General features: G+C 47.0%; 2 protein-coding genes across 3 annotated transcripts in view; one reads left to right on the top strand and one right to left on the bottom strand.

Annotated features, from left to right (window-relative positions):
- CACNA2D4 (calcium voltage-gated channel auxiliary subunit alpha2delta 4) overlaps window positions 1-26,925 on the bottom strand; it is a 182,736-nt gene that overhangs the window by 34,948 nt on the left and 120,863 nt on the right. The gene's annotated exons all lie outside the window — the stretch shown is intronic.
- LRTM2 (leucine rich repeat transmembrane protein 2) lies at window positions 162-26,925 on the top strand. Of its 2 annotated transcripts, XM_090043438.1 has the most exons (5): window positions 162-390; window positions 12,799-12,922; window positions 14,408-14,567; window positions 20,030-20,620; window positions 22,898-26,925. In XM_090043438.1, the coding sequence occupies exons 3-5, from the start codon at window positions 14,501-14,503 to the stop codon at window positions 23,350-23,352; spliced, it is 1,113 nt and encodes a 370-aa protein (XP_089899564.1). In that variant the 5' UTR covers window positions 162-390; window positions 12,799-12,922; window positions 14,408-14,500; the 3' UTR covers window positions 23,353-26,925. The 2 variants fall into 2 exon arrangements, with proteins under 2 accessions (XP_089899564.1, XP_089899565.1); XM_090043439.1 differs by lacking the exon at window positions 12,799-12,922.

Below are 26,925 nucleotides of genomic sequence, written 5' to 3' on the forward strand. Positions count from 1 at the left end.
GTATGTGCGCGTGCTTATATGTGCTTGCCTGTGTGTGTGTGTGTGCTGCTGTCATCACAGATGTACCCCCAGCTGTCACTCTACAGTACTCCGTCTCTCCCTCTCCCTCCCCTTTCTGTCTGTCTCGCTCGCTCTTTCCCTCCCTCTTCCTATTTATTATTGTCAGAGGATTACAACCTCGTTCACATCCTGCCACCTAACCTTTCTTCTTCTCTGCACTTTGGGCAGTGCTAGCACCTGGATACATCGCAAAGGGCTGATGCCAACTAGAGACTGTCAAGCACTCTCCAGGCAGCTGGCAGCTGCCACTGGATTTGCTTTGAGATTTGTAAGGGGGTTTGTGAGAGGAGCAGGAGAGCTCTGAGGAGGGTCCGTCCCAGGCAGAGAACAGTAAGTAGAGGTGTCTCTGTTACATGTTTGTGCCCTGACTATTTGAGCTCTTTCGGTGGGTTTTTGTCCACTGCCATCTTCTGCCTACAGGACTCCTGCTTCCACCGGGGAGAGGTTGGCAGGCACTGACAAAACTGTCTGCGGCAACGTTGTGTTCTTGAAACCTAGTAACAGGAGGCTGCAGGGCACCAGTTTTACTGCCAAGGCAGAGCTGCAGAGCCCACATGGCTCATGGCACTGGTTCTAATCCAATTCAGGTGCAGGGGGCTGGAAGAAGATGCTGCCAGTCATGAATGGCACAGACATCTTCATATACAGCACTGACAGCACGAGTCTGAGTGACCGAGTACTGCTGGTGCTGTGATCCGTATGTCCAGGACAATCCCCATAAAATGCTCGCTATTTTCTCACCCAGAGTGACAGTGAAGGAGTCTGACACTGGTGGTGTCACTAGTCTGCACACCACTGGCTTTAGGGAATATTTCTGGGCTAAGCTGCATTAGATAAAAGTATATAAATGCCAATGTGAACGAGGACAGAAAGCTGATGGAGGTGCTGTCAGAGGACTGGTCCATCCAAAGTTCAGAATTCAGCATATGGGTCTTAATGTTTCCCTTTAGGCTTGCATTTTTTGGGTGCGTCTTTTACCCATAAGGCAGTGCAGGAAAATCCTGTCACAGGACATGAACCCAATGATGCCATGTCACTAGTGGAAGCCAAAAATAGAGCCCAAGTTCCATCAAGTGTCCCTGCAGGCTGAGCCCTGGGATTTCTGCTCCTTTGTGAGGGAAGCATACTGCAGGGAGGTAGACAGAAGGAGAATTACAGCCTTTTCCAGTTTCCCTGCTAAAGGTGGATCTGCCTAAGAGAAAAGGGGTGCCGGGGAGGAGGTCTGGAGGCAAAAGAATATGAAGATTCCTGCCGATGCTGCCTCAAAAAATGTGTGTGCGCCCGTACGCATGCATGTGCACGTGCATGCATGCCTGCATGTGGAGGGAGACACATGCATGGCACACAGTTTCCTGCCACAATGCTTCCATTTCATATTCTGCCTCTTATGGCCACTGCATCTCATTTCAAATAAAAGATGAAAGATCAGACCTAGAGCTGGATGCTGAGCCACACATCTCCCTTGGTTTAGGAATGCTTGGATCTGGGGCTCCAGTTCAGTTCATGACAGAGGCAGACCTGAGCCATGAAACTAGGATCTGGACTTAAGCTTCCTCAAGGATTTGATTTCCTCATTCAGGTCCATCTCCAGTTTGAAGAATGAAGTTAGGAACAGCTAACTTTGCTCCACTCCCTGGGACTATTCAGCCGCTGAAGGATGTGGAGAAAATTTAAGCAGGGCTCGTTTTGATAAGGGCTGGAGCAGATGGTGTCCAGTGTGCTGGGACACAACCCAGAAGAAGGGGGACACTAAAAGGCAGGGTTGCCTTTAAAGCTACCTATGTACTTGTCACAACCGTAACCAAACAAAGGACATTTTTATATGTGTGTGTGGTGGTGGGCAGGGGGCTCTCCCTGAATCTCAGACCATATTTCCCCAGGGCTTTGTCACTAGGGTCCATTTTAGGAGATCAGCTTTTCCTGTGACTGAGCAGTTTCATAGTTTCATAGTTTCATAGTAGCTAGAGTCGGAAGGGACCTAGGTAGATCATCTAGTCCGACCCCCTGCCTTAGCAGGAAAGAGCACTGGGGTCAGATGACCCCGGCAAGGTGCTCATCTAACTTCCTTTTAAAAATCCCCAGGCTAGGAGCCTGCACCACTTCCCCTGGAAGCTGGTTCCAGGCCCTAGCCGCCCTGACTGTGAAGTAGCGCCTCCTAATATCTAATCTAAACTTACCCTCCGCCAGTTTGTGACCGTTATTCCTGGTCACTCCTGGCAGCGCACGGGGGAACAGGGACTCCCCCAATACCTGCTGATCCCCCTGACCAGTTTGTAGCAGGCCACAAGGTCCCCCCTTAACCTTCTCTTGTGGAGGCTAAACAGGTTCAGGTCCTGTAGCCTCTCCTCATAAGGCCTGCCCTGCTGACCCCTGATCATACGAGTGGCCCTCCTCTGAACTCTTTCCATATTGTCCACGTCCCTCTTGAAGTGTGGCGCCCAGAACTGGACGCAGTACTCCAGCTGCGGCTTGACCAGTGCCGCATAGAGGGGGAGGATCACTTCCCTGGACCTGCTTGAGATGCATCTGTGGATGCATGACAGGGTACGGTTGGCCTTCTTGACTGCCTCCCCACACTGCCGGCCCATGTTCATCGTGGAGTCAATGACGACTCCAAGATCCTTTTCCATCTCCGTGCTGGCAAGAGGGGAGTTCCCCAACCTGTAAGTGTGGTGCCGGTTCTTCCTCCCCATGTGCAACACCTTGCACTTATCAGTGTTAAACCCCATCCTATTCTCATCCGCCCACCGTTGCAACCTGTCAAGGTCAGCTTGTAGCCTATTGCACCCTTCTAGTGCACCCACATCCCCCCACATCTTAGTGTCATCAGCAAACTTGAACAGGGTGCTTTCTACCCCGTCATCCAAGTCACTGATGAAGATGTTGAACAGTGCGGGCCCGAGGACCGAGCCCTGCGGAACCCCACTGCCCACATCCTTCCAGGTCGAGAAGAACCCATCCACCACCACCCTCTGGGTGCGGCCCTCCAACCAGTTGGCGACCCATTTGACCGTGTGGGCATCGACACCACAGTCTCCCAGCTTTTTGATGAGGGCAGGGTGAGAGACAGTGTCGAAAGCCTTCCGGAAGTCCAAAAAGACTACATCTACAGCAACCCCTGCGTCTAATGATTTGGTGACCTGATCGTAAAAGGCCACCAGGTTGGTCTGACAAGACCTGCCACTGATGAACCCATGTTGGTTGCCCCTAAGCATGCATTCCCCCGCAAGGCCCTCCTGGATGTGTGCCAGGATAATTTTTTCAAAGAGCTTACCCGAGATTGAGGTAAGACTAACTGGCCTGTAATTTCCCGGGTCCTCTTTTTTTCCCTTTTTGAAGATAGGGACCACATTGGCCCTCTTCCAGTCCTCCGGCACCTCGCCAGAGCACCACGAGTGCTCATAGAGCCGCGCCGGGGGTCCCGCAATGACCTCAGCCAGTTCCTGTAGAACCGTAGGGTGAAGATTGTCCGGACCAGCGGACTTGAACACGTCCAGCCTCTCCAGAAGTACCCTAACTAACTCCTCGCTAACCCCTGGCCCAGGCGTGTCTCTCTCGGGGCCCGAGGGGGGCCCAGCAGGGAGGTGGCTGAACTGGTCCCTACTTAGGAAGACAGAGGCAAAGAAATCGTTAAATATGTTAGCTTTGTCATCTGGCGTGATGACTAAGTTGCCCATCGTGTCCTGCAGGGGCCCCACATTACCCGGTTTTTTTAGTATTTGCTAGTGAACTATTCCAAATAAGTGAAGGGCCTAAGGGAGCAGTCTCCCTGCCAGCCAGCATGCGCTGTGTAAGGGAATATTGTTCACCTGGGGCATTTAAAGGTAAATCCTAGAAGAAAGGATCTTTGGGGGAAGCCCTTTAGCCATTTTCCTGATAATAGACTGCTGTGCTGTCTTTGCTTCCAGCCTCAGTAATGTGCTGCTAGAATATGAACATCTTAGTAGGCTACTTGGGCCTTCAGCCCCTCATTCTGCTTTTCAAACACTTTTTTTGGCATGTTAAATATTCTCTGGACTCTGGAAGACAGAAAAATTGTGGTGAGGAGACCTGCCACCTCCCTGGAGGGGTAAGGAGGGTACATGGGCAAGATGGTACCAAGACTGGACCATTCAGAGAAGACACATGATATTAGCACTAAGCAACTTGGGTATCATAATGGAGGTGGGGAGGGCATCCCTTCAAGAGTGGGATAGACTTAAGGATGAGGGTAGACCCAAAGACCCCAGGGACTGTTCAGTACTGAACCTGTTGCTGGTTCAAAGGAATTAATCACTTACTTCTGCTTGCTAAATTTGGTTACAAGAATCTGATTAAGGTGTTTAAATCCTGGTCAGACACTTTTCCAAGTGCCTGGTGGGCAACAAGCAATACTCCAAGTTTGCCAAGGTGGCTCATTCATCTAGGTGCCTTGTGGGCCCCAGACAATAGCTGGAAGCACTAGACAATGACATGTCTGGGACCTAGGTAGAATAAGGAAGCACTGGATCATGTCTAGATTAGACAGGATAGGGCCTAGTTTGGGTACTGGAAGCTGCCAAGGGCCAGGTGGAAGGTTAATTTACCCAACTACATGGTAGAATAAGCAGCCCAATATGGAGCTCTGGGTTGCTGCAGCTAAAATGCTCCTGGCAAGCAACTGGGATCAAGCAAGCTAACAAGGGGAGCTCTACACAATGCTTCAGTCAGCTGTGTAGACCTACCCTGTGTCACACACCCGAGCCCCCATGTGGCTTTCAGAAATGTTGACTCTAACCTAGTGCTAGCACTAATCCAGGGGATTGCTGATGGGAAGTTGAATCATCTGTTTCTTTGTCACTGCTTCACATCCAGGCCAGTTTGGGAGGAAGTGAAAGTTGCTCCTATATACAGCCTTGCTGGATGTCACATACACAATTACATGTGAAACAGTTGTGATGAAATGATTGAATATGGTGTTTTTTGTAAGACTCTGTCTCATTCACTGCCCATGATGGACAGTGCTCAGGGAAGGCAGCAGCTGCACAATACTTTTATCCTACTGATAAAGGTGTCCCCTTGTATTATTTACTTAGTGCGTGTCACCCAAAGCTTGGCTGCATCACTATTCAGTTCCTTAGTCTTTTCAAGGGTGTTCATTATTGTAGTATCTCAATGCCTCACAAATGGTAACAGATTTCTCCCTCTGTGAGTGAAGAGAGGATTACCATCCCTCTTTATACAAACAGGGAAATGGAGACAAAGAGACTTGGGCTGTACACTGAATCAGTGGTAGGGGCAAGATTAGAAACCCCCTACTTCCCCAACCCTCAGCTATACACTCAGTCCTGGACTAGAAGGGACAGCGATAATAAACAGTTCCCGCTGGCTAGAGTTTCTGCACTTATGTAAATCAGGCCCAAGGATCTCATATTGGACACCCATAAAAGGAGAAAAGCATAATTAGGGGCTGCATGCTGAAATTTTGGTTCAAGGAGCTTGCTCAGCATCATACAGAAAGTCTGTGGCACAGACTGAGTCACAACAAAGTCTGACATTGCAGGCAACTACCTCAACCACTGTACCAGGCTCACTCTTCCTGCTTTGGTGTGTACACGTCTTTTAACTTCTAAAGCCAAAGCAGTTTCACTCCTTACTGAACCCATTTATCCTGTGCACTGGATGAGGCCAGGTCCTGTATAAAAACTAGCATGCAATTATATAATTCAAGACTGCATTATAATGCATACACACAAGGAATTAAAACTGAGGTAGCAGGGATGCCCTAAATGTTAGGGTAATGCAGCTGCCCAAGGAGGCCAAATTAAGGTTGCAGAGGCAACTTTAACTGTGGCATATTCTAACTTCGAAGTCCTTCACTTTGCAACTTAAATGCCAGCCTTCTTATGCAGTTTTTAAATACACAGTGCCCTGGATTGTCTCTTACATGGAAAAAATGGAACACAAATTCTATTACCTACGAACTTACTAACCTCTTGCCCCTGTCACTGGCAGAATTTAAACCTTAACTTCCAGCCTCTCAGCACTACCTGCAATACACAACTGCCTGCACAACAGGGCCATTGTTCTGGGAAGGAGGAGATAAGCATTGGGACTCTAAAGCCATGGGGTTGGTTGGGCTCAGCCCAGCCCAACCCAGCTAACTCTATCTCCTCCAGACTAGGGAAATGGAGAAGTTCTTTCCCATATGGTAGCTATGTGGGTACGTAAGTCTAGTGAAGGGTTGTTAGCTCAAATGTCTTGCCCTGCTCCCAAAGAAATTGTCTGCTTATGGCATTCCCCAGAGCAGGGTTGTTTGTGGCCACTGCTTTTGTGGCAGCATCAGGCCTGGAGTTTCTTTTTTTGGATCATTTGTGCTTGATTATTTTGGCAGGCTGTGAAGGCTGCTGTACCCATTTCTCTTCTGAGGCTAAAGGAAGGGCCTCGGTTTCCAGGGCTGTCAATGCAACAGCTTTCATGTGCATGAAGTTCTCACAAACCGTGAGGGGAAGCAAAGCAAAACACAGCCATTCATTTAGTGCTACATCAGTGGAGTACATCAAGGGCTTGGTGAGCAACTGTTCACCAGGGCACCCGAGGAGAAAACTAGTAGTAATGGCCACAAACTCCTGGAAGACCGTTTTGGGCTCAACATTAGGAAAAATTACTTCACAGTTAGGGTGTTCAGATTGTGGCATAAGCTCCCTCCAGAGGTGGTTCAATCGCCTACCCTGGAAATCTTCAAAAGGAGATTGCATGGTCACTTTGCTGGGGACACCCAGCCCCAGTTGTCTTTTCTGCCAAGTGCAGGTGGCTGGACCTGATGATCTTCCAAGGTCCCTCCCAGCCTTATAATCCACTAATTTATTTCCCAGTCCCTATTGGACTCCAAATGATAGAACTGGGGTACCACAGCCTAGGCCAGCCCAGCTTGGGCTGTGATATATGCACCAGCCAGGCTTGCTGAGCCATAAGTAACGTTCCAAAGCACCAGGTCATCGTGCATCAGTCCTAGTCTGATGATCCCATATCACCCTTCTTGAGTGGCAGGCTGGGATATGCATCCTGAGTCCTCCACATGGTCCTTTAGCAATTGCTCTGAAGAAGTCCCCTTTGGAATCTGCTGGGTGGTGGAGGATTTGGAAGTGGTGGGGAAGTCCGGGGAGACATCAAGCTCATCCAGAAGGTGAAGTACAGAGTATTTGTGACACAGAGCAACTGAGCGAAACAAATCCATGCAACTAACTGATGCAGAAAAAGGAATAAGCAAAATGGTTGTTTTAAGAGTTCAGTGTAGATGTAGTGAAATGCAAGCACAAGGGTCAGCCTTTCCCTGGGATTTTTGCCAGCCACTGTGGGTGCATTGGGTCATAAACCTCCTTAGGATGGAAGTGGAGACGGATCATTACTGCTGGCATCTCATGCTATGCCACATGGTGCTGTGTGACACAAACCATATGTCTCTGAAGCTTTGGTGCTGATATAGAGCTATTCTCAAGACCTCTGAAAGACCTTCCTCTTCTCCTACAGTCTTTCCAACCCCCCTTTTGCCCCCCCCCCCCCACTGGCAAAGCAGCTAATGACTATTCAAGCAGCTGATGCTCTGAGTCTGACTGGCTGGCAGCCAGAAGCACAGCCAATGGCTCTGGGTAGGAACAAGTAGGAACAGAGCTCTCACTGGACAGCTTGTGTGGCAGAAACTTTCCACTGCACCAGGTTCTCTGCTAGGTGGTATGTCTGCTCCCAGGAGTGAATGTGACAGTACCAGTCAAGTGACAATATGGCTTCTCACAGTCTAATATTGAACTAGTGGCTTTGGCTGTTCACAGAATGTGAACAGAGGCAATTAGTTACTGTGTCAATGCAGACCCTATGCCTACAACAGACATGATGGTCCTGCTGCTGTGGGTTATTTTGTGTATGCTGAATCATAAAGGCTTGCAGGCATAAGTTGCTCTGTTCATAAAAGGCACACAGGAGCAAGGAGAATCAGGCAAGAGGGCTAACAATGGACATGCCAGGCCCCATGCAGGATTTAATAGGGACTGGCAGGTGTTGACATGGAAATCCCTTTGTCTGCCTTCAAGCCAAGTAGCGTGCCAGGGAGATTCCCTGACATACTGTCCTGCTGGGGAGATGTCTGGCCTAGTGTTCTAGGAACCCTGTGGCATTGAGGCCAATGCTGGATGCCTAAAGCAAGGTGCCAAAATAGCCAGTCATATCATAATAGTGGCCAGGTTCTCAAGACAGTCGAATACCAGCTGGATCTTCTGCACCTCATATGTGCATTTGGCTCTGTACAGAGACAGAAAGGGGTCCTGAAATGGATAGACAGAGATGCCTGAGGATTTCTTTGTCTCAGCAAGCATAGGGCCACTCTCCCTCTAAGTTCCCTCAGTCTAAATGAGGAGGGGAACCACTCTCTTCCTTGGACCTGGGTCTTTGAGTTTCATCCCTCCATCTCCACTTGGGAACAGCAGTGTCCCCTCCTCCTGTCCTGCTGCAGCTGGCATGCAACACCATCTCAAACTCACCAGGAGGGCTTAATGGGATGAGGGCAGGGCATGCTAAATGCCCGCAGAGTGAGAGGCTTGTGCAGGGTGCACAGAGGGCAAAGGGAGCAGCCCCACTGAGAGCCAAGTGATGCGCTCCCTCTGCCAAGGAACTGAACGAGAGGATTAAAGGCCTGAGCCACTGCTGACCACAGGATTAACCCCTGTAGGAAATTAAAGCTCTAGAGAAGGCTCTTCCCTCCGCAGGCAAGAGAAACTCGGATTTGGATTAGAACTGGCAGGCCTGGTAACAAGCTGCCACCCACATATGACTGTTCCTGGCTGGATCACAGAGAGTGCTATCTCTGGCCTCTAATAGAATCCCCTTCTCTGCCTCACTTTACTATTCATTTTCTTCCAATGGAGCAAGGAGAATAAAAACTCTTCTCTGCACTCAGTGCTGAAGAGGAGGGCGACAGAGAACCTGCTTATGAGACCCACACCCCCACTTCTTCACCAGGTCTCCATCTCAGCTTCCTATCATTCCCTCCCTCAAGAGGACATACGTGTTATCTGTAGTGTTTAATATTACTCTAAAAAATGCTGGCAAAGACACAGGTAGATTGCTCCATGTCAGTGGCTTCCCTTATTCTCCTATTCCTGCCATTCTGGGTCTCCACCATGCACCATATCCAAACTCCTTTGGGACCCTTCTGTCACTCCAAAGTTGGACAATCCCCAGTCTCCCCCACCCTCACTATTCTCACTACTTCCTCAGATGCATTCTGTAATGTAGTTATCTTTGGCCACTCAGGGTCTTTCCTATCCACCTCCACTCCACCTGCTCTATACATTTTCTTTAGGTTCTTTGAGTCTTGAGACTTCTACCATCCTCAGCCTCTCTGATCTCACCGCTGGTGGTGTTGGAAGCTGAGGATAAAAATAACAGCATCTTGCATAAACAAATAGCCTGGGAGTCCAGAGCTCTTGGTTTTATTCCTGGCTCTGCCATGGACTCATGGTGAGACCTTATACAAGTCACTTACCCTATACTTCCAAAGGAGGTCTCTACTCAGGTACCTCAATTTTTTTAGTGCAAAACTTTGATAGGCCCAATACTGCAGAGGTGCTGAGCAGAATTATTTCAGTGGGAGCTGAAGGCACTGAGCACTTCTGGAAACTCTCAGGCTGGGTGCTCATGCCAGACTAGTGAGAAAACTGTCATAACCTGGGCAACTACAATTTGAGACAGCCAAACTTGAAAACATATGCCTACATGTCTCTGTGCCTCACTTTACCGAGGTACAAAGTGGCAAAGCTATTGATCTCTCTCACAGGGATGCTGTAGGTCTAAATTTTACAATTTAACATTTGGACGGCCTCAACTGTTAAGTACCATACAAATGCCAAGTATTGTTAACTCCCGTTGCCCAGAGCAGTGCTTTCCTCAGTCAATAATCATGTTTGCACGTCATAGGACATACTTCAGTTCTGAGCCTGAATTCAACAGGAGGAAGGACCAGAGACTTTCTCTCCTCAGTGTATACTTGGGAACTGAGGGGAGCAACATAATTCATTATTGGCAGCAAGCGACTTGGCAGATTCCACCATTATCATTTCCGTGAGCTCATTCAGTGTAATGTGACATTACTTCTGTTTACAGCTGGTTATTGGAGCTGTAATGCTTAGTTGTGACTGATCAGCCTAAGTCGCATGGTGCTGTTTCTGTTCCTATATTGTTTCTCTGATCTGCTGGTTTCTGGTGTGAATTTAAAACATGCTTTTCCAAGGGTACACAATTTCTACAAGCGAGCTTGTGAGTAACATGAAAGGTTGCAGAAAGCAAGTTCCAGTTTAGATTGTAACTGTAAGCTCCCTGGTGATATGTGAACATACAGGTATCAGGGAGCCTCTGATCTTGGTTGGCCCCTCAGCAAGCTATTTTAGTACAAATAAACCAATCCATCATAAACTGAAAGGGTGCGGCTGCATTGGGAGCAAATATAAATCTGAACATGGTCAATTTTTGCAGCACATGGTCAGGTTTCTTGGGACAGGCACATACACCCATGTCACCCACCCCAACCTGGAAGTGGCAAGCAGGCAGTAATTCCTGCTAGGATTCATCTGCCAATTGTTTAATGTGCTTTCTAATTGCTTTAATCAGACCACATGTTTTCTGCATCTGCCTGCCCCTGTGAAGCCAAACTTGCTCTCTTATGGGTGACAGAGGTAATACAAAAAGACAACTACATACATTAATCATGGGGCATGGGATATCATCTTCTACTCCCCCACAACATGGGTCTTGGGCTATAATAAAATAGGAATCTCAGAAGCAAAAGTCTCCTGGAGGAAGAAAAATAAGATAATCTCCTTAAAGCATCCACCACCCCTCCCATACCCATCTGATTTCCTGATAAAAGCTAAAGCAGTTTAACAGTAGAGAAGGACTTTACAGTCAGCTGTGAAAGGTGGGGCATGGTGTGTGTACTTGTTTGTTAAACTACTGCTGGCATTTCTTGTAGCCTCTGCAACCTCTGCTTCCTTAATACACATCCCCCATACACCCTGCCCATCCCAACAAGACAGGTTGCCTGATCATGGACCTGCAATGTAATGGTTAAGTAATAAACTCTTGTGACTGATTACAGCAAAAGATTCCTGGACTCTTTGCCTGATTATAGGCCAGTTTCTATCATGAGCATGTCACAAGGTCCCCCTGTGCCTCCATATCCCTTTGTATGAAAGGGGGGCAATAGTCTCTATGGTTGTGTTATTGAATGGTGTTTCAGGTGTGCTGGACACCACCAACTCTAAGAGGCCAGTCAGTGGGAGTTGCAGGTGGATGGCACTTGGGGCAAGCCTGTTGTTCATTTATTAAATCCACATTGACAGCAATGAACAGTACTGAAAGTGGGGAGGTAGTGTTGGCTAGGATTGTGGAGTGTTATTAAAACAGCATGTGGAGGTAGCAGGCAGGGGCCTGCAGAGATTCACACCCTCACAGGGTTGCAAAAGGAAAACAGTATCTCCTGCTGTTACTTCTATACCTAGGCACACCTGACAGCAGCTACCAGAGCAGCTCAAGGAAACAGTCAAGTGCTTTAGGATTACATCACAACTCTAGAGACATGGAATCCCCTAAACAGTGAAGGAGTACTTCAGTTCTCAGCCTTTCTAAGCGTCATAACTTGAAGCCAGGCATGAAATAGCTCAGTATCCTGAGCTGGAACTGTAAGCACTGTCCTGTGGTCTAGTGTGTAAAAGGTGATAATATGAAGCTCTCCCTAGCCCTGTACAAACATGGACATATGTCTGCATGTGCATACAAGACACATGAGATAGATATATATATCTATATTTGTGTACTTGCACATATGTATGTACAAATGTACAGATCATATTTACTGAGTGTGTATATGTATGTGTGTGTCCCTGCTCATATACATGCTTATGTCAAAAGTCAAAATGTGCATAAACTGATGTAACTCAGGAGTGGACATACCTATCCTTACATCTTGTGTTCAGACATGGGCACATGAATATACACATGTTTTATATGTTTTTATATAACCATGTGTCACAATATCCATCCCTTCTTGTGCCTGCTGCAGTACAGAGGGAGAATTAAAGCCTGAACAGGTGTTAATCACTATGCCAGTATGCACTGCAAGACGTTTGAAAGGTAGAAAAAAAGCTTATTTATATGTATCTTTTCCTCCCACCCCACATGTATGCCTGAGCCTTGTCACTGTAGAGTGGGAAGGGGAGCCTGTGAGGTACTATAATTTAGTACCTGAAGAGGACTCTCTCAGGGGACTAGGATTAGAAACTCTTACACTGCTCAGGTACTGTAAAGTTACCTTGAACCCTCACTATGGGTTAGTTATTGGGGTGATGATGAGGAAGGACTGCACAGAGGATCCTGTGGGGTGATATTAGTATGTAATGGACTGGAGGGAGGGGGGTCACAAGGCAAGCAGAATTTTTTTAAAGCTCAGCACCCTTGCTTGGAGCAGAGCCAGGCAATACAGATGGGGTGTTATCAAACAACAGCCCAAAGGCAGCAGCACAAGGAACAGAGCTATCTATAACACAGGCAAAGTTAAATGGAGTGCAGGGAGGAAAAGACAGGCAGAGGGTAGCAGACAGTCTCTAATGACTAAGGGAAGGACAGGATCATTCAACAGCAGGATTTGAAACCGATCAACTCTATATCCAGCAGCCGGATAAGTCTCTGTGGCTGTCAGCTTAACTCTGCCATTTGTTCCTGTGGTGTGTGAAGTTAAATAGGACACAGAGAAAGCCTGTTGGCTGGGAGTGAAAGTCAAGGAGGGAGAGAGAAGAGACTGTAATTGGACAGTGCCCAGGGAGTCGGGTGGAAGCACCTACAGGCAGAGCCCTTCCAGGTAAGTGCTCCTGGCTTTCCATTGCTCTTCGTGTTAAGGACAGACAGATGGACTTACTGAGGACAGAGCCTGATGGGGTGAAAACCCCTCTCTGAACCCAGGCAAGCAAACATTGGATAAGAGCAGCTATTTGTACAGGCTCTCCCTTCAGCTTGGGAAGGCAGAAAAGACATGCCAGCACAATTTTAGGGGCGGGGGGAGTGGGCAGTCTTTTTGGTGCTGCTCTTGCTGTTAATGTATCTTTTTGAATTAGCATTTTGATATGATTACCTATAGCAGCCTTGCAAAATGTACCAGTCCATCCACTCATTCTGCTCATTTTTCTTCCCCAGACAGCAATAATTTAAATATCTCTGGGTGTTTTACTCACCCGTCCAAAATAAATTAGCCATGGGGAAGGTGGGGTGGACAAATAGGATTGATAAACATGTGCTGGAAGCGAGTGTCCCAAAGGGTCTAATGTGCATATCTAAACAAAAATGCTATGGAAACTGTCAGAGCCCAGTGGAGGGGCACAGAGTGCAGCACGTTCCTGTGCATCGGTGGGAATTCTTCCATTCCAAGCCCCAGGCCTTGCTGTGGCTGCTGGAAAATAGCCCCTGGCCTCCCCCTGAAAGGGTACACAGAGAAACAGAAGGGTCTGCTGCACTTCCCCCTACCTTCTTCACTCTTTATCCAGAGAGAAGGCACGGTGGGGAGGACTTGTTGTCATAGTCACTTATTGTCAGGGGAGAGTTTATGGTCTTTGGGTTTTTAATTAGGAGGAGCATTTCTTCCTCCTTCTAATTGGGAGGTAATTCTCCCCCTTAATCACACCCTCCCTCCCTTTTTCTCCTATTCTGCTCACTCACTCTTCGGCTCCTGCAGCTGCTGCAGTCTGAAAACCTCAAGCTGATGAGCTGTGTTATTACATCCCTGCTGTAGACATTACATCCATTTTACCTCTAAAGGGAAAGGGAGCATTTGTGAGAGTGGAAGGGAATGTAGCAGCTACCAGGGGATAGACCATCGTGAATCTGCCTGAGGGGCTTCAGTGCAGAGAATGGATATATGGGAGGTGTCAGGCTGAGGTGGGTGAGATGGAATGAGCAGAAGGTTATTGCTCTAGGGGGGTCAGCCTAGCAATTCATATTAACCTCTGGCATAGGACAAAAATATGGTTGATGCATTCACATCAGACAACTTAAACTGATCAAAATCTAAGCAGAGACCTGTTAACTCATCACACAAGTGAACAGAGCCCAATTTTACCATTGTTCCATTCTGAATTAACCTTGATCCTTCGTTTCACTTTGCATCCTTCTAGGTCTCAGTCACACTCTACCCTCCTCCCAAAAGGAACTGATGCCCTCGCCCCGCCCCATTCCCTCCCCCTTCCAAGTCAAAGGCAAAACATTAACTGGGAAGGCAAACCTGAAGTCCATTCCTGTCTCCTCCATTGCCTTGAGGACTGACTACCTGCTTCTGCTGTCCTCTTCCTTTTAGGGTCTGCCAGGCTGAGACTGTTCTTCTGACCTGTGAAGACCTGTGCCAGGCTGCCTGGTTGATGTGAAGACACGCTAGAGAACACTGACCATAATGCTGTTTATGAGTGCTGGCCACTGGTGGAGAAACAGGTTTTCCATGCCATGGCAAGAGGCCTGTTGTAAGTGCTGCTCATTTGAGAGATGGGGTGCTGTGTACAGTATTTCTGCTTCTTAGGGGATTGGGAAGAAATCAGGGTGCTGGTTGTAGGGGTAGGGTGGAGAGCAGCTAGGAACTAAGACATCTAAGCAAGTTCCCAGATCCTCAGGCACTGAGTGACTGGTCAGGCTGGCTGTCTATGGTATATAAAAGAGCTTAAAGTGGTACAACAGCTTAATGGGTGTTTGAATTCCAGTTTCAACAGTCCTGACAGGTGGGGAACAGGGAGAAAGAAACCAGGGCACAACTACTGACAAAAGGCAACACAGGACACTATCAGCTCCAGAACTTGTAAACAGCAACTTTCTCCCTGTGGTGCAGGTTTGATCTGTGTCCGTTGGCAGGAATGCTGGCTATTTGGGAGGAAAGGACCTGTGCCATGCTGAAATGGAGTGGTGATTCTACCATTGCTAGACATGGAAAAAAAAAATCAAAGAAAAATCTATATACCCACATCCTGATTTTTGCCTCCCAGCCACAACTGATAAAATACAACTTCAATTCATCCTTTTTCCTTCTGAAGTGTTCATGCTGGGGCAGCCGCACCAGCATCCTAGACTGTGGCAAACATGCCACTAGGGTGCTCCAAAGCAAGCTGGCTGACACTTCAGGGGTGGCAATCAACACTCTGGGCATCACAGCAGAGGGATGGAGGGCACTTTCAAGAATGTGGACAGGCTAATGAGCATGCAGGCAGCCTTCGCCTAAAATTTGGACCTGGAGCTGCAAGTGCACAAGATTTGAAGGAATTATTCCCTTCTCTGTTGGAGACTTGTCTTTGTAATTCATCCTCGCTCACTAGATTGCTGTGTAAATTATTTATGGGGCAGGCTATTGAGCCCTGACCTAATCTGATATTCCTGGATCAGCTTTCCACCACCTAGCAGGGTCACTGAACACCCAACAAAGTAACATTACCTTTCTCCCAGTGCAAGTGTACACTGCATGCAGACTCTGGGAGTGCAGCACTGCACTTCTCTGTTGGGAAGAAAATTTAAGGTTTTGTCTACCACTTCCCTGCTTTGATTGGCTGTGGTGTTGGGCACTCACTGATGTAATGAGTTTCCAGGCCTCAGCCCACATTCAACACAGAGTCATCCTCAGGGATGACTGCGGCCTCCTGAGTCTGTGGGGGCACAATTTGTGGGCAGGCCCAGGGGCAGGCCACTCCATATCCACTCCTATACTTCTGTGCTGCAGCTTAGTGCCCCCCACCCCCCCAACACACTGCCAACCCACATGGCAACAAAAGTGCCCCACTTTTGGGGGCCAATCTCAGGGGAGGCATGTGCCTCCCCTACCAGTCACCTGTGGCCATCCTTCAAGGACAGGGGAATGAAAGCAGACCTCTTCCTTACTCTGAATACAGTGACACAGACTCCTTGTTTCCAAGAGTTCTGTGGGTGGTCAATACGATGCCTCTCTTCTGGCAAGCCCAGCATTAGTGCAGAGGCCTAGAGTAAATCAAGTAATTCAACCACAGGCAGCTGCTCATTATAATGCTCCTGCCTGCCTGGGCCAGCTCAAATGGTGGAATCCCAGAGCAGATCAATCAGGGGCCACTGGAGGGCAGGTATGTGCAGAGACAAGAACATAGCCTCACCTGTATAGCATTACCTAGTGTGTTCTCACCTTTCCCTCTGTACAAAGAGGCTAAATGTTATCTCATCATCACAGCTGTCAATCTATTATTAATGCTATACTTCTGTCAGGCATCCAGGAAAAGGCAGGGTCACTCAAGTGACTCATGGCTTTCTCCCTTCCTGTCTTTTTCTTGTTCTTTCAAGCCCAGCAAGAGAGTGATGTGTTCTGAGTGGAATTCAATACTATCCAACCAAACAGCACTGCCACTCTACCACAGTATAAGCTACAATCTGCTTTTATGGCAGCTTCAGTGCTCCTGACCCAACCTTGATATATCGAGAAGGCAATGGGTGCTTAGGATAAAGATCTATCTTCTATTTGGCAATGATGAGCTGTAATTAACATTGGGGACAGCCAGTACAACACAGTCTGATAAGGATCTCCTGGGACTAAGTAGACTTGATCCCACTTGACTGAGACAAGAATTTCTGAAGGAATGAGATAAGATAAAGACAAGAAAAGCAAGGACTTCTCTTCAGACTTATCTCATAATCTGGTCCCTTAGAGAGTAAATCTTCCTATGAGTCATATCCTGAAGTTCTTTTTTCAGTCATCACTCAGTCCAAAGTCCAGCAAACTCACACTGGAGTTAATGGTAGTCTGTGAACCAAACGGACACCTGATTAAGGCCACAGGATTTGTGTAAAAATGAAGCACTGTTGATTGGAACCAAGTCAATAAAATGGACCACAAACAGATTAAGCTTTGCGATTACATGAGAGTAAGAGTCTGCACAAGAGTGTGTAGTTTGTAGCTATTCCAGTTCCTACCCCTCCAAAATCCTTGCCTCTATCAACTGCCTTTCCTAGATATTTCCCAGGCACTTTCCAGAAGTCCCTTGGGGTTAGTATAAAACTCTTAGGGTGTTGGTCCCTATACCAAGTAGACAGGATAGGAGAATCCTATTCCAATCCAAGAGAGAGAATGGTGGAATAACCTGCACATTCGTTGAGTTCCATAGTTTTTTATATTGTAGCAGTGACTCTAAAGACACTGAGCAACACGTTCTTCTACAAGGAAAGTGAAGAGAAGAAAGGACTGGACATGAACAAACCTAGGAAGAAGTAGGAATAAATCTACTTTAGTGTTGGTTAGTATGACTGCTTAAATATGACTACAACTCATCTCTCTTGGGATGAGCATTTTCTCATGTTGTGAGTGCTGTAGTGCTGTGTTGTTGCAGAACTGAGGTGCCCATGTTGAAAGCCACACATTCCCTATCTGGATTGAATTCTAGAAATGTTACACAGCTACAAGATCTTTGCCAAATCCTGCAATGGTGGCTCTTTTTTCGTTAATAGGACCAGTTGTGCAGAAGGCAGATGCTATTGAGAAATAACTGTCTGCTGTCAGCCCCTTTTGAGATATATTCAATACCTTCTTCTCTTCCCTCCCCTGTCTAGGCCATGTGTAAACTTTACTTATGAGAAGGTGGGCTCAGCTTCTCATGACTTTGCACTTTTTCTTCTGAGCCCTTCCATGCCCCAGGGAGTTTGTAAGCTGTGCATCACAGTCAGCGTACTGCAAGGTTTGCCAGCTGCTCAGGCTAGCAAAGGTTTTTGTGAGTTGTTGGCTGTGGGCTTCACAGAATCACAGAACATTAGAGTCAGAAGGGACCTCAGGAGGTCATCTAGTCCAACCCTCTGTTCAAAGCAGGAGCAGCAAAAATGATATCATCCCACCCAAGGCTTTATCTAGTTAGGTTTTCAAAACCTTCACAGACGGAGATTCCCCAACCTATCTGGATAGCCTGTTCCAGTGCTTTTCTACCCTCCTCATGAGAAAGTTTTTTTTGATATCTGACCTAAACTTCCCTTGCTGCAGCTTGAGACCATTGTTTCTTGTTCTGTTTGGAACCCCCCTTCAGGTAATTGAAGGCTGCTATTAACTCTCCTCTTACGCTTTTCTTCTCTAGACTAAATAAGCCTAGTTCCCTCAGCCTCTCCTCATGTCATGTGCCCCAGCCCCCTCACCATTTTCACTGCCCTCTGCTGGACTCTCTCCAATTTGCCCGTATCCTTTATGTAGTGGGGACAGGGCAAAGCTGGATGTAGTACTGCAGACGTGTCCTCACCAGTGCCAAACAAAAGGAATAATCACTTTCTGTGATGCCGTCAATGCCCCTACTAATGCAGCCAATATGCCATTAGCCTTCTTCACAACAAGGGCACACTGTTGGCTCATATTTAGCTTATTGTTCACTGTAACTCCCAGGTCCTTTTCTACACAGCTGCTGCTTAGCCAGTCAGTCCCTAGCCTGTATCAGTGCATGGGACTATTCTGTTCTAAGTGCAGGACTTTGCACTTGTCCTTATTGAACCTCATATTTCTTTTGGTCCAATTCTCCAAATTGTAGAGCCCTCTCTGAATCATAGCCATTGACAAATTGGAGGACTAGACCAAAAGAAATCTCATAAGGTTCAATAAGGCCAAATGCAAAGTCCTGCACTTAGGATGGTACAGGCTGGGGACTGACTGGATAGCACTGAGACAGCAAAGCCAAGGGTAGCTATTCCAATGGGCTAGAAACTACCTTCCTGGATCATTCTCTAATATCATTTAACTCACACAGGATGTGTCTACATGCTCATTAATGCACTGTAATTATGGCACATTAAGTTTAATACCTGTAATAAGAGGTACTAACTTAATGGACTGTAATCGGAACTACTGCGTATTAGTACAGATTTGTGCTTTGTGTGATACTTAATGCTCATTGAACTAAATCTATTGCACATTAGTGCATGAGCATGGTTTTTGCCAGCTGTGCTAATGCACAGTAGAATTAGTCCAATGAGCATTAAGTGTCCTGTGTAGACATGCTCACAAAGGCCTTCCCCCCCCGGGCTTGGCCAAAGCTGCAAAGTATGGACCCAAGCTGAACTCACCTAGTTTAGAGGTTGAGTTTAGCCCCTTAGTGAGACTGTGACCACCCACAAAATGCAAATGTTTTCTCATATTCTGTTGTTATATGCTTAGCCAACCCCCTGAATCTTACAAAGTAGGTTCTTTTCCTCACTGGCTAAGGAGATATAGCCCAGTTTCCCCACAGTAGGTGGGGCTGGGCTCAGATGCAGGGTTTAGTCACAAGGCATTATATTCTGCGGGCCCTGGTCTGAGCAAAGAATGGGCTCTGAACTGAGAAAAGATATTTTAAAAGAAAAGGTTTTAATTGAGATGCCCATTTCTGAAAAATGTTTGGTTTTGAAAAATATAATCTTTTATTTTTTAAATAACAGCATCTGATGAAGTTTGCTCAGGCTCATGAAAGCTAATGCAGACAACTCGGATTTACTTAGTCTTTAAGGTGCAATTCTAGCCTGCCTCCTTTTTAAAATATGCCAGCAAAAGGTAAAAAAAAACCTTTCTATTTTGAGAGAGTCCCTCTTTAGCCCATGTTTCCCTTCATGCTCGACTTTACTCTGTTCTAATTGCATAGAGCATTCTGGCATCAGGCAGTGGGAGTCACTGACCTTTCTGCCTAGTGAGACTGTGAGGATGTTTACTTACCCATCTTGCTAGCTCATCAAAACATCAACCAGAGAAATACTAAGAGGAAGTTCATGCTGCCAGTGATCTAGCCAGCAGTACAAGGCTACATCTGAGAGAAGTTCATTTTACTGCAGGGCACTGCTGTGAAGAGTTCCATTGTAATGATGATCATGCTGTAGCCTTAACTGCCTTCAAAAATGGGTAAAGGATTGAAGAGGGATAAACATTGTTCTAACATACTCTCTCTCTTTCTCTTCCTGCCCCTGGCCCCTATCCCTCGTCCACCAGTACTTGGCTGTTGGTTCTCTCTGTGTGCTGCTGAGTCCTTTTTTGCTTGCCCTTCCTCTTGCAAGTGTAACAACAGCAGTCTGGAGGTGGACTGTAGTGGCCTGGGCCTCTCATCCATCCCCTCAGACATTCCTACAAACACCAGGACCTTCCTCTTTCTCAACAACAAACTAAGCACACTGCCAGGACCTGTCTTTTCCAACCTCTCTGCCCTACAGAGGCTGGATCTTTCCAACAACTTCTTGGACCAGCTTCCTCAGACCATCTTCAATGACCTAGGGAACCTCACAGAACTTCAGCTGAGAAACAACAGCATCAGGACCCTGGACAAGGATCTTCTGCAGCACACAGCCCTACTACGCCAGCTGGACCTATCCATCAACGGCCTTGCTCAGATACCTTCAGGCATCTTTGACGACCTCCCCGCTCTCCGCTCACTCTCCCTCAGGTCTAACCGCTTACAAAGCCTGGACAGAGTGACCTTTGAACCATTAGTCAGTCTTCAGCAGCTCCAAGTTGGGGATAATCCTTGGGAATGTGACTGCAACCTGAGAGACTTCAAGCACTGGATGGAATGGTTCTCTTATCGAGGTGGGTGCCATGGGGAATGGGATCCAATTACATGGTTGAAAAGTGACTGGTAGGCTTTGCAGTGGAGGGAGAAAGGTAGACAGAAAAGAAATGCAGATGAGCAGACACATAAGACTTGTCTTGGCTTGACTTCCTTGGCCGAGGTCTAAAATTTAGAAGAGGGACAGTGCTCTGATATACTGTATTATAGTATAGTTATGTTACAATTTAGTAATGTTATCATCAGGGACATCCCTAAGTGGGGGTGAATTGGAGCAATTGCCCTGGGTCCTGAGCTTTGGGGGGCCTCACACAGCCAGGCAGAGCAGCCGCAGCAACTCCGTGCTGCTGCCAGCTTCACGTCTGGCTGCTCAGCACCCCCCTCTGCCACCAAATCTGCTGCCAGCTTCCTTGTGTCCAGAAGTAGGGCTCCACACAGGCTGATTTGCCCCGGGCTTCACACCCTGGTTGGGTCGCCTCTGGCTATCATTATGGTTGACAAGGTGTTAACATTTTAAAAGTCTCTTTTCAGATACAAAGACATTCTCCTACTTCCTCCCAATCCAAAGATGATTTTTTTTTGAAGAGGGAGAACTCAAAAAAGCTTTGGAAATTTAGCACCATGAGAACAAATATATACATTTTATGCTTCAAAATAGTTCTCCAACATACTTCCCTGTGTTAGCATAACTAAAAAGATTGCTGATAAAGCATCAACTCTGCCTTTAGTAAGGCAGATGCTGGAAATGTTTATATGCTTTTAGAGTGTGGTTTAAGGTATCTATTATTGACAAATCCAAGCACTGAAAAATCAGCTGTCAGGTCCCCTCAAAAAGGTGAATTTTGCTTCAATATCAAGGGGTCTAGAATTCATTTTACTTGCCTTGGGATGTTAGACTCTTTACGGTTTACATTTCATGCCTTTTTTTCCTCCAACAAATTAAGTTAGAAACAAAAAAAACCAAACCAATAAAAACTGAGATTTTCTTAGATTTATGTGACTTTAGGAACTGGCACTTCCAAAGAAAAAACATACATTGTAAGAATAGGCAATGAAGAGGGCAATTGACTGTTCTTGCTGGAATCAATGAGAGAAGCAACAGGCCTCAAATTATCAAAATGGCAACAGTCACATTACATCTACTGATTTTGACCACTCTGGGAAGGGGTTATGTGCCTGCATGACTACTAGGCTTCAATGTGAAATATGGTTTATTGTGAGCACAGTCAAACAAATACGTTAGCACCTTTATTCTTTTCTTGCATTTGCTTTTTTCAACCCTCTTTTCTTCATTTTTTCATTCTTTGATGTGAAGGTTACCAGCACACAGAATACATTGGATATTCTTTCTTCCAAAGTAATGGCATTAGCACAGTGAAGTGCTTGGTTTAGCATTTTCACTAAAGGTTATCAAAGTATGGGGGTACAAACAAGTTATTAGATTGGAACATGGGAATGGGAGGTTTAACATGTGTTTCTGATCTAGGCTTTGTCACAGCAAGCCAAAGGGAGAGCTAAGATTTGAGATCAGCAACTCAAACACAGCAGTTGCCATTCTGATAAGTTGAGACTTGCCCCTGTCATTCTGTAGGCCCCAAACTGCAAAATGGGACTAATAATACCTACAGGTGTTAGGCTTATTTAACTCACGCTTTAACATGCTTTAATATCATTGGATGGTAAGTTACAAAGCATCACTATGTACACACTATATGCACTAGAGGCACTAATGTAGCTTTTGGAGTCCTGTGTACATAAGGGAAGATGGTGGCATAGTGTAACCTCTAATAGCAGCAGTTGCAGCCATCTGGCCTCCAGTGACAGAATGCTTCCCAGGCTGGAAGACCAGAACCACATACTCAAGCTATGAATGCAACTTCTAACCAGCCTGAAAGTGAATGGAATAAGGCCATGTCTCCATCCTGCCAACTCTAGAGTATATGAGACCAATGGCCAAGTTGTGACTCCACACACCCCTTTCCCACCCAGGCCTACTGGGAATACAAACTGCTGGATTCTGGCTGCCTCTTGGGGTGTGGAAGGGTTCCCCAGATCCTATCCACACTTCACTGTGTATTCATGCAAAAGGGGTCATATTTTAGCCTCCTAAGTATAGCAAGGCCCAGCTCCAGATACTCAACTGATATAAACAGTTAAACTGATTTACACCAGCTGAAGATCTAGCTCTGTGCATCTAAGTGCTCAAGGATGACACTGTAATAACAAAACTTATTGCACTGAAACTAGCTCTGTTTGGCACCCAGCTGTAAATCACCCCTTCTTCTCTTTTGGGGCAGGAGGGAAGATAGATCAGCTGGCATGTACCCTGCCTAAGGAGCTACGGGGGAAGGATATGCGAATGGTCCCCATGGAGATGTTCAACTATTGTTCTCAGCTGGAGGATGAGAACAGCTCAATTGTGCTGGACAATCCTGGCCCACCGTGCACTAAAGGAAGCCCAACTCCTTCAAAAACCAAATCAGGCCCAGAACCAGAAGTGGAACCCAGTGTTGTATGTCCCCAGAAACAGAGATACCGGCCTGTTAGTGTACGCCGGGCCATTGGCACCGTGATCATAGCTGGGGTTGTGTGTGGCATTGTGTGTATCATGATGGTAGTGGCAGCAGCCTACGGCTGCATTTATGCTTCCCTCATGGCCAAGTATCACCGAGAGCTGAAGAAGAGGCAGCCACTCATGGGCGACACAGAAGGTGAACATGAAGAGCAAAAGCAAATCTCCTCAGTGGCATGAAACTCTTCTTGCAAACCAGGGACAGGAGTGAGCAGGGCACCTGAGTGCAGTGAGGCATGGATCATCTGACAGTACGCCTTCCCAGACAGACTGTGCTGTCACTTCACTCATCAGGCTAGTGCAACTTGTCTCTTGGGTTAGGACACCTGGCTCTAATTTCCATTTCTCTGCATCAGGCCTCTTTGTATCCTTCTACCTTCCTGCTCTCCCAAGTGAAACTGTGATCAGACCTCAAGCTCTTGCCATGCTTTCTGCTTGCACGGAGTACCCCTTGGACAGCTGCTACATGGACAACCAGCACCTTCCAAGAGCCCGTCATCCTGACCTCATCACCTCTGCTTCATTCTCTACTCCCGCCAAAATTCCACATGGCTCTGCAGTACCCTCCCTCCGCAGGCAAGACAAGCAGGCAGCTGTGGGGTACAAATTCCAGATATGATGAGCAAGATGCCAGGGCAAGTGCATACGTCTCACAGTGCATGCTGGCACATCATGGTAATATACTCCCCACCACCTACACATTTAAGGAGAACCTGATGAAGAGTCCACTCAGAGAGAAACAGGGTCAGAGGGAGAGTCCCCTTACCGTGTCCACTGCTGGAAAGAGGCATATACAGCCCCCTAACTCAAGATCTGTGAGTACAGGCTTCATCCATTCCCTGCTAGCAAACACTAAGCCCACACACTGCCAGTCATGCACCTGTGCCTACAGACATCACTGCATGTACACTGACTGCCCACATTTACTTGCTTGCACATATACACAATAATAATGCATAGATTACTTAACAGTGCCTAGGAGTGTTCCTGGCACCTCTGAATCCAGACAAAAGACATGTTCCCCACACCAAGGGGCTCACAGAGAGATTTCAGACATGGCACAGATGGCAGGGGGGGGAAGGGCAGAGTCAGTGCCAGGCAACTTGCAGCATTGCTTTGTGAAGACTCATGCACAGTATGATAAAGACAAAACACGTTTTTGTATCCATGTTATGTTTTTGTAAGGTAACTAGAGATGACTCGGTCCACCAGCATCTAGTAGATGTGGCAGAGGAAGTGGGCCATCAGGAAGGATTTAAACAAGGACCTGCCTGACCAACTCAGGATGCATATTCCATGTGTTGGGACAATGCAGAGAAGAGCAGGGAGGGAGGATGCACACAACAGCTGCCTTGCCTAGCCAAAGGAAGTGGCGTGGGGAAGGGGCACTGTGATTAGTACATAGAGGCTGAGGTATTGAGGGCCATGAGGGGAGGACAGGAAACGTGTACCTCATGTGATAGACAAGGGGAAGCCAGGCAGAGGTTCAAGGAGGTGGGTGATGGGGTCAGCATGCCCCATTGACACAGATGTGTTCACTGCCACAGCTGCACACAGGCACTTATACAACCTGTACAAATACAAGGCTCTCCACACATGTGCAAATATGTACTGATGAACATTTAAGCAAGCACATGCATGTACTCACAGGCACAAGCATGCACAGGCTCTGTCACTTAGGAAAACTCTTCCCAAGCCAGATTTTAGAACCCACAGAGTCTCATTTTTGCTTCAGCTTTTCAAACTGATTTAAAAAAAGCAAAAAGAAGCCAAACATAAGGACTCATTTTATATCATTGGAAGTGGGATAAAATGCTGTCTCCAGGGGAGAGTGCGGATTGCCATGGTAACCTGCTCTAACCCGTCACAGTGGGTATTCCTTCGATAGGAAGATGACACCAGAGGTCATGCAGCCATGATGTTTGCAGATGGTGTGATCTTTCCAGTCATGACATGCTCTGGCAGCTAGCCCAGACTTGCAGGGTATTTCTCCAGTAAACCAGACACAGAGGCCAGCAATCACTGCACCTGGGCATAGCCAGGTCACAGCCCTTCCTTCCTTTTCCTATTGTTTCCTGTGGTTTGCTATCTGTCCCTGGACCTGCTCTTGGATTCCAGTGGAAATAACATCTTCTATGTCAGTTCCTTGTGGCCCCCATCATGCTGTCAAGCAAGAGCACTACCAAGTATTTATATACAGTTTGGAGTGACTGAATTCATTCTACCCAGCCTAGAGCCACCAGATCCAAAGACCTGGAACAACCCCGGACAAGTTCAATTTGATTTCCTTTTCCTGAGGGGATGAAGGAACAGAGGCAAATATTCCCCATGAAGCAGAAAGGAGGTTACCGTGGAGTAGGAAGGAGAGAGGCAGATTAAAGATACACTTCCCCATCCCTTTCTATGTGCTGTGTATGGAAGGGTAAGTGGAAACACTATGGAGGAAATGTGGACTTATTCTCCTCTATGCATTGTGTAACCCTGCCATCACCCCACCCAACCCTCTGCTTCAGCTGTAGCCCACTCTGAGGGGCAGAATTGGTGTGCTACAGTCTTCTCTTGCCAGGAAAAGTGTTACTGCAGCTCCAGATCCTCAGTAAGTCGGGACTAGATTCTGCCCAATGGACCCAACTTCCTGAGGGAACTTACCATGAAACGCACTGGACTCCACAGTCATACTTGAAATGGAACTTGAGTCAGAGCTGTATATTTATAGATCTATATTTTACTTGTAACAAATAATGATCAAGCAATTGCACAAAGCAAATGGGGTATGTGTGAGTGCATGAGTGTGTGTGAATAAAAGGTGGGGTGAGGAGGTTTGGTTAGGAAAAGGGAAAAATCCCCCCTCACTCTCTCCTGCCCTGGACAATTTTTCCTTTTTTGCTGGTAAGTTTTCCATTTCTTATGCTGTGGGTTTGATTGTGACCTTAAACCTCACTTCCTCTTATTTCTCACTGGCATGGCAAACGACTTGGTGAATACTAGACTGGGACTTCCAGGATTAGAAACCACCCAGAAACAGGAGAGGCAGGGAATGGCAGGGGAGAAAATGAGAAGCATTTGAGAAAAGTAAGGGCTGGACACTGCTGGGTCCCAAAGAAATGTAAATACATAGAAAGACAATGGGTGACTGAAAACAAGGACTGGGACTGTGAGCCCTTCTGGGCAACGGGCCCTTATACCCCAGCTAGGGAACAGGTACTTCTATAGTGACCTGCCACACTGGGAACATTGGCTTTGCTGGGATGCAGGTTTCTCCACAGCCATGAGGAACTTCTGGGAAACATGGTCCTCCAACATAGCCAGAAATTAAGCTCATCTCATAGTGGGAAGGGTGTCTAGCCTACTGCATAGCACAGGGCTGTTTGGGTGCTCAGTAAATGGGCTGCTCTCATGTATCTGGGCAGTGGGCTCCACTGCTCTGCAAGCAGGCACAGAATGGCTTCTCTTGGAAAACCTTGCCAGCTTTGTTCCTCCAGTGAAGGCAGGCATACCATCCTCCATGCAGATGGGTGCCTTCAGGAAGAGTGTTTCCGTGCTGCAGCCAGGTCCAACCAGCACCCTCTGGTAATGGGCCCCCCAGGTGTAGCTCCTCCTCCCCCCAGCGGTCTTCCTGCAGGGAGCAGATGGCACATGCAATCTTTTTTCTTTTTCATTAATATTTGAGGGAGAGTGACAAGATTTTCTAAAATGGTTGAACGGAGGTTCCTTTGGCAAGAGACAGAAGATTTTTAAAAGGTATATTATATT

Source organism: Crocodylus siamensis, chromosome 4 (genome assembly GCF_052110815.1).
Source record: "Crocodylus siamensis isolate JL-2025a chromosome 4, ASM5211081v1, whole genome shotgun sequence".
NCBI lineage: Eukaryota > Metazoa > Chordata > Crocodylia > Crocodylidae > Crocodylus > Crocodylus siamensis.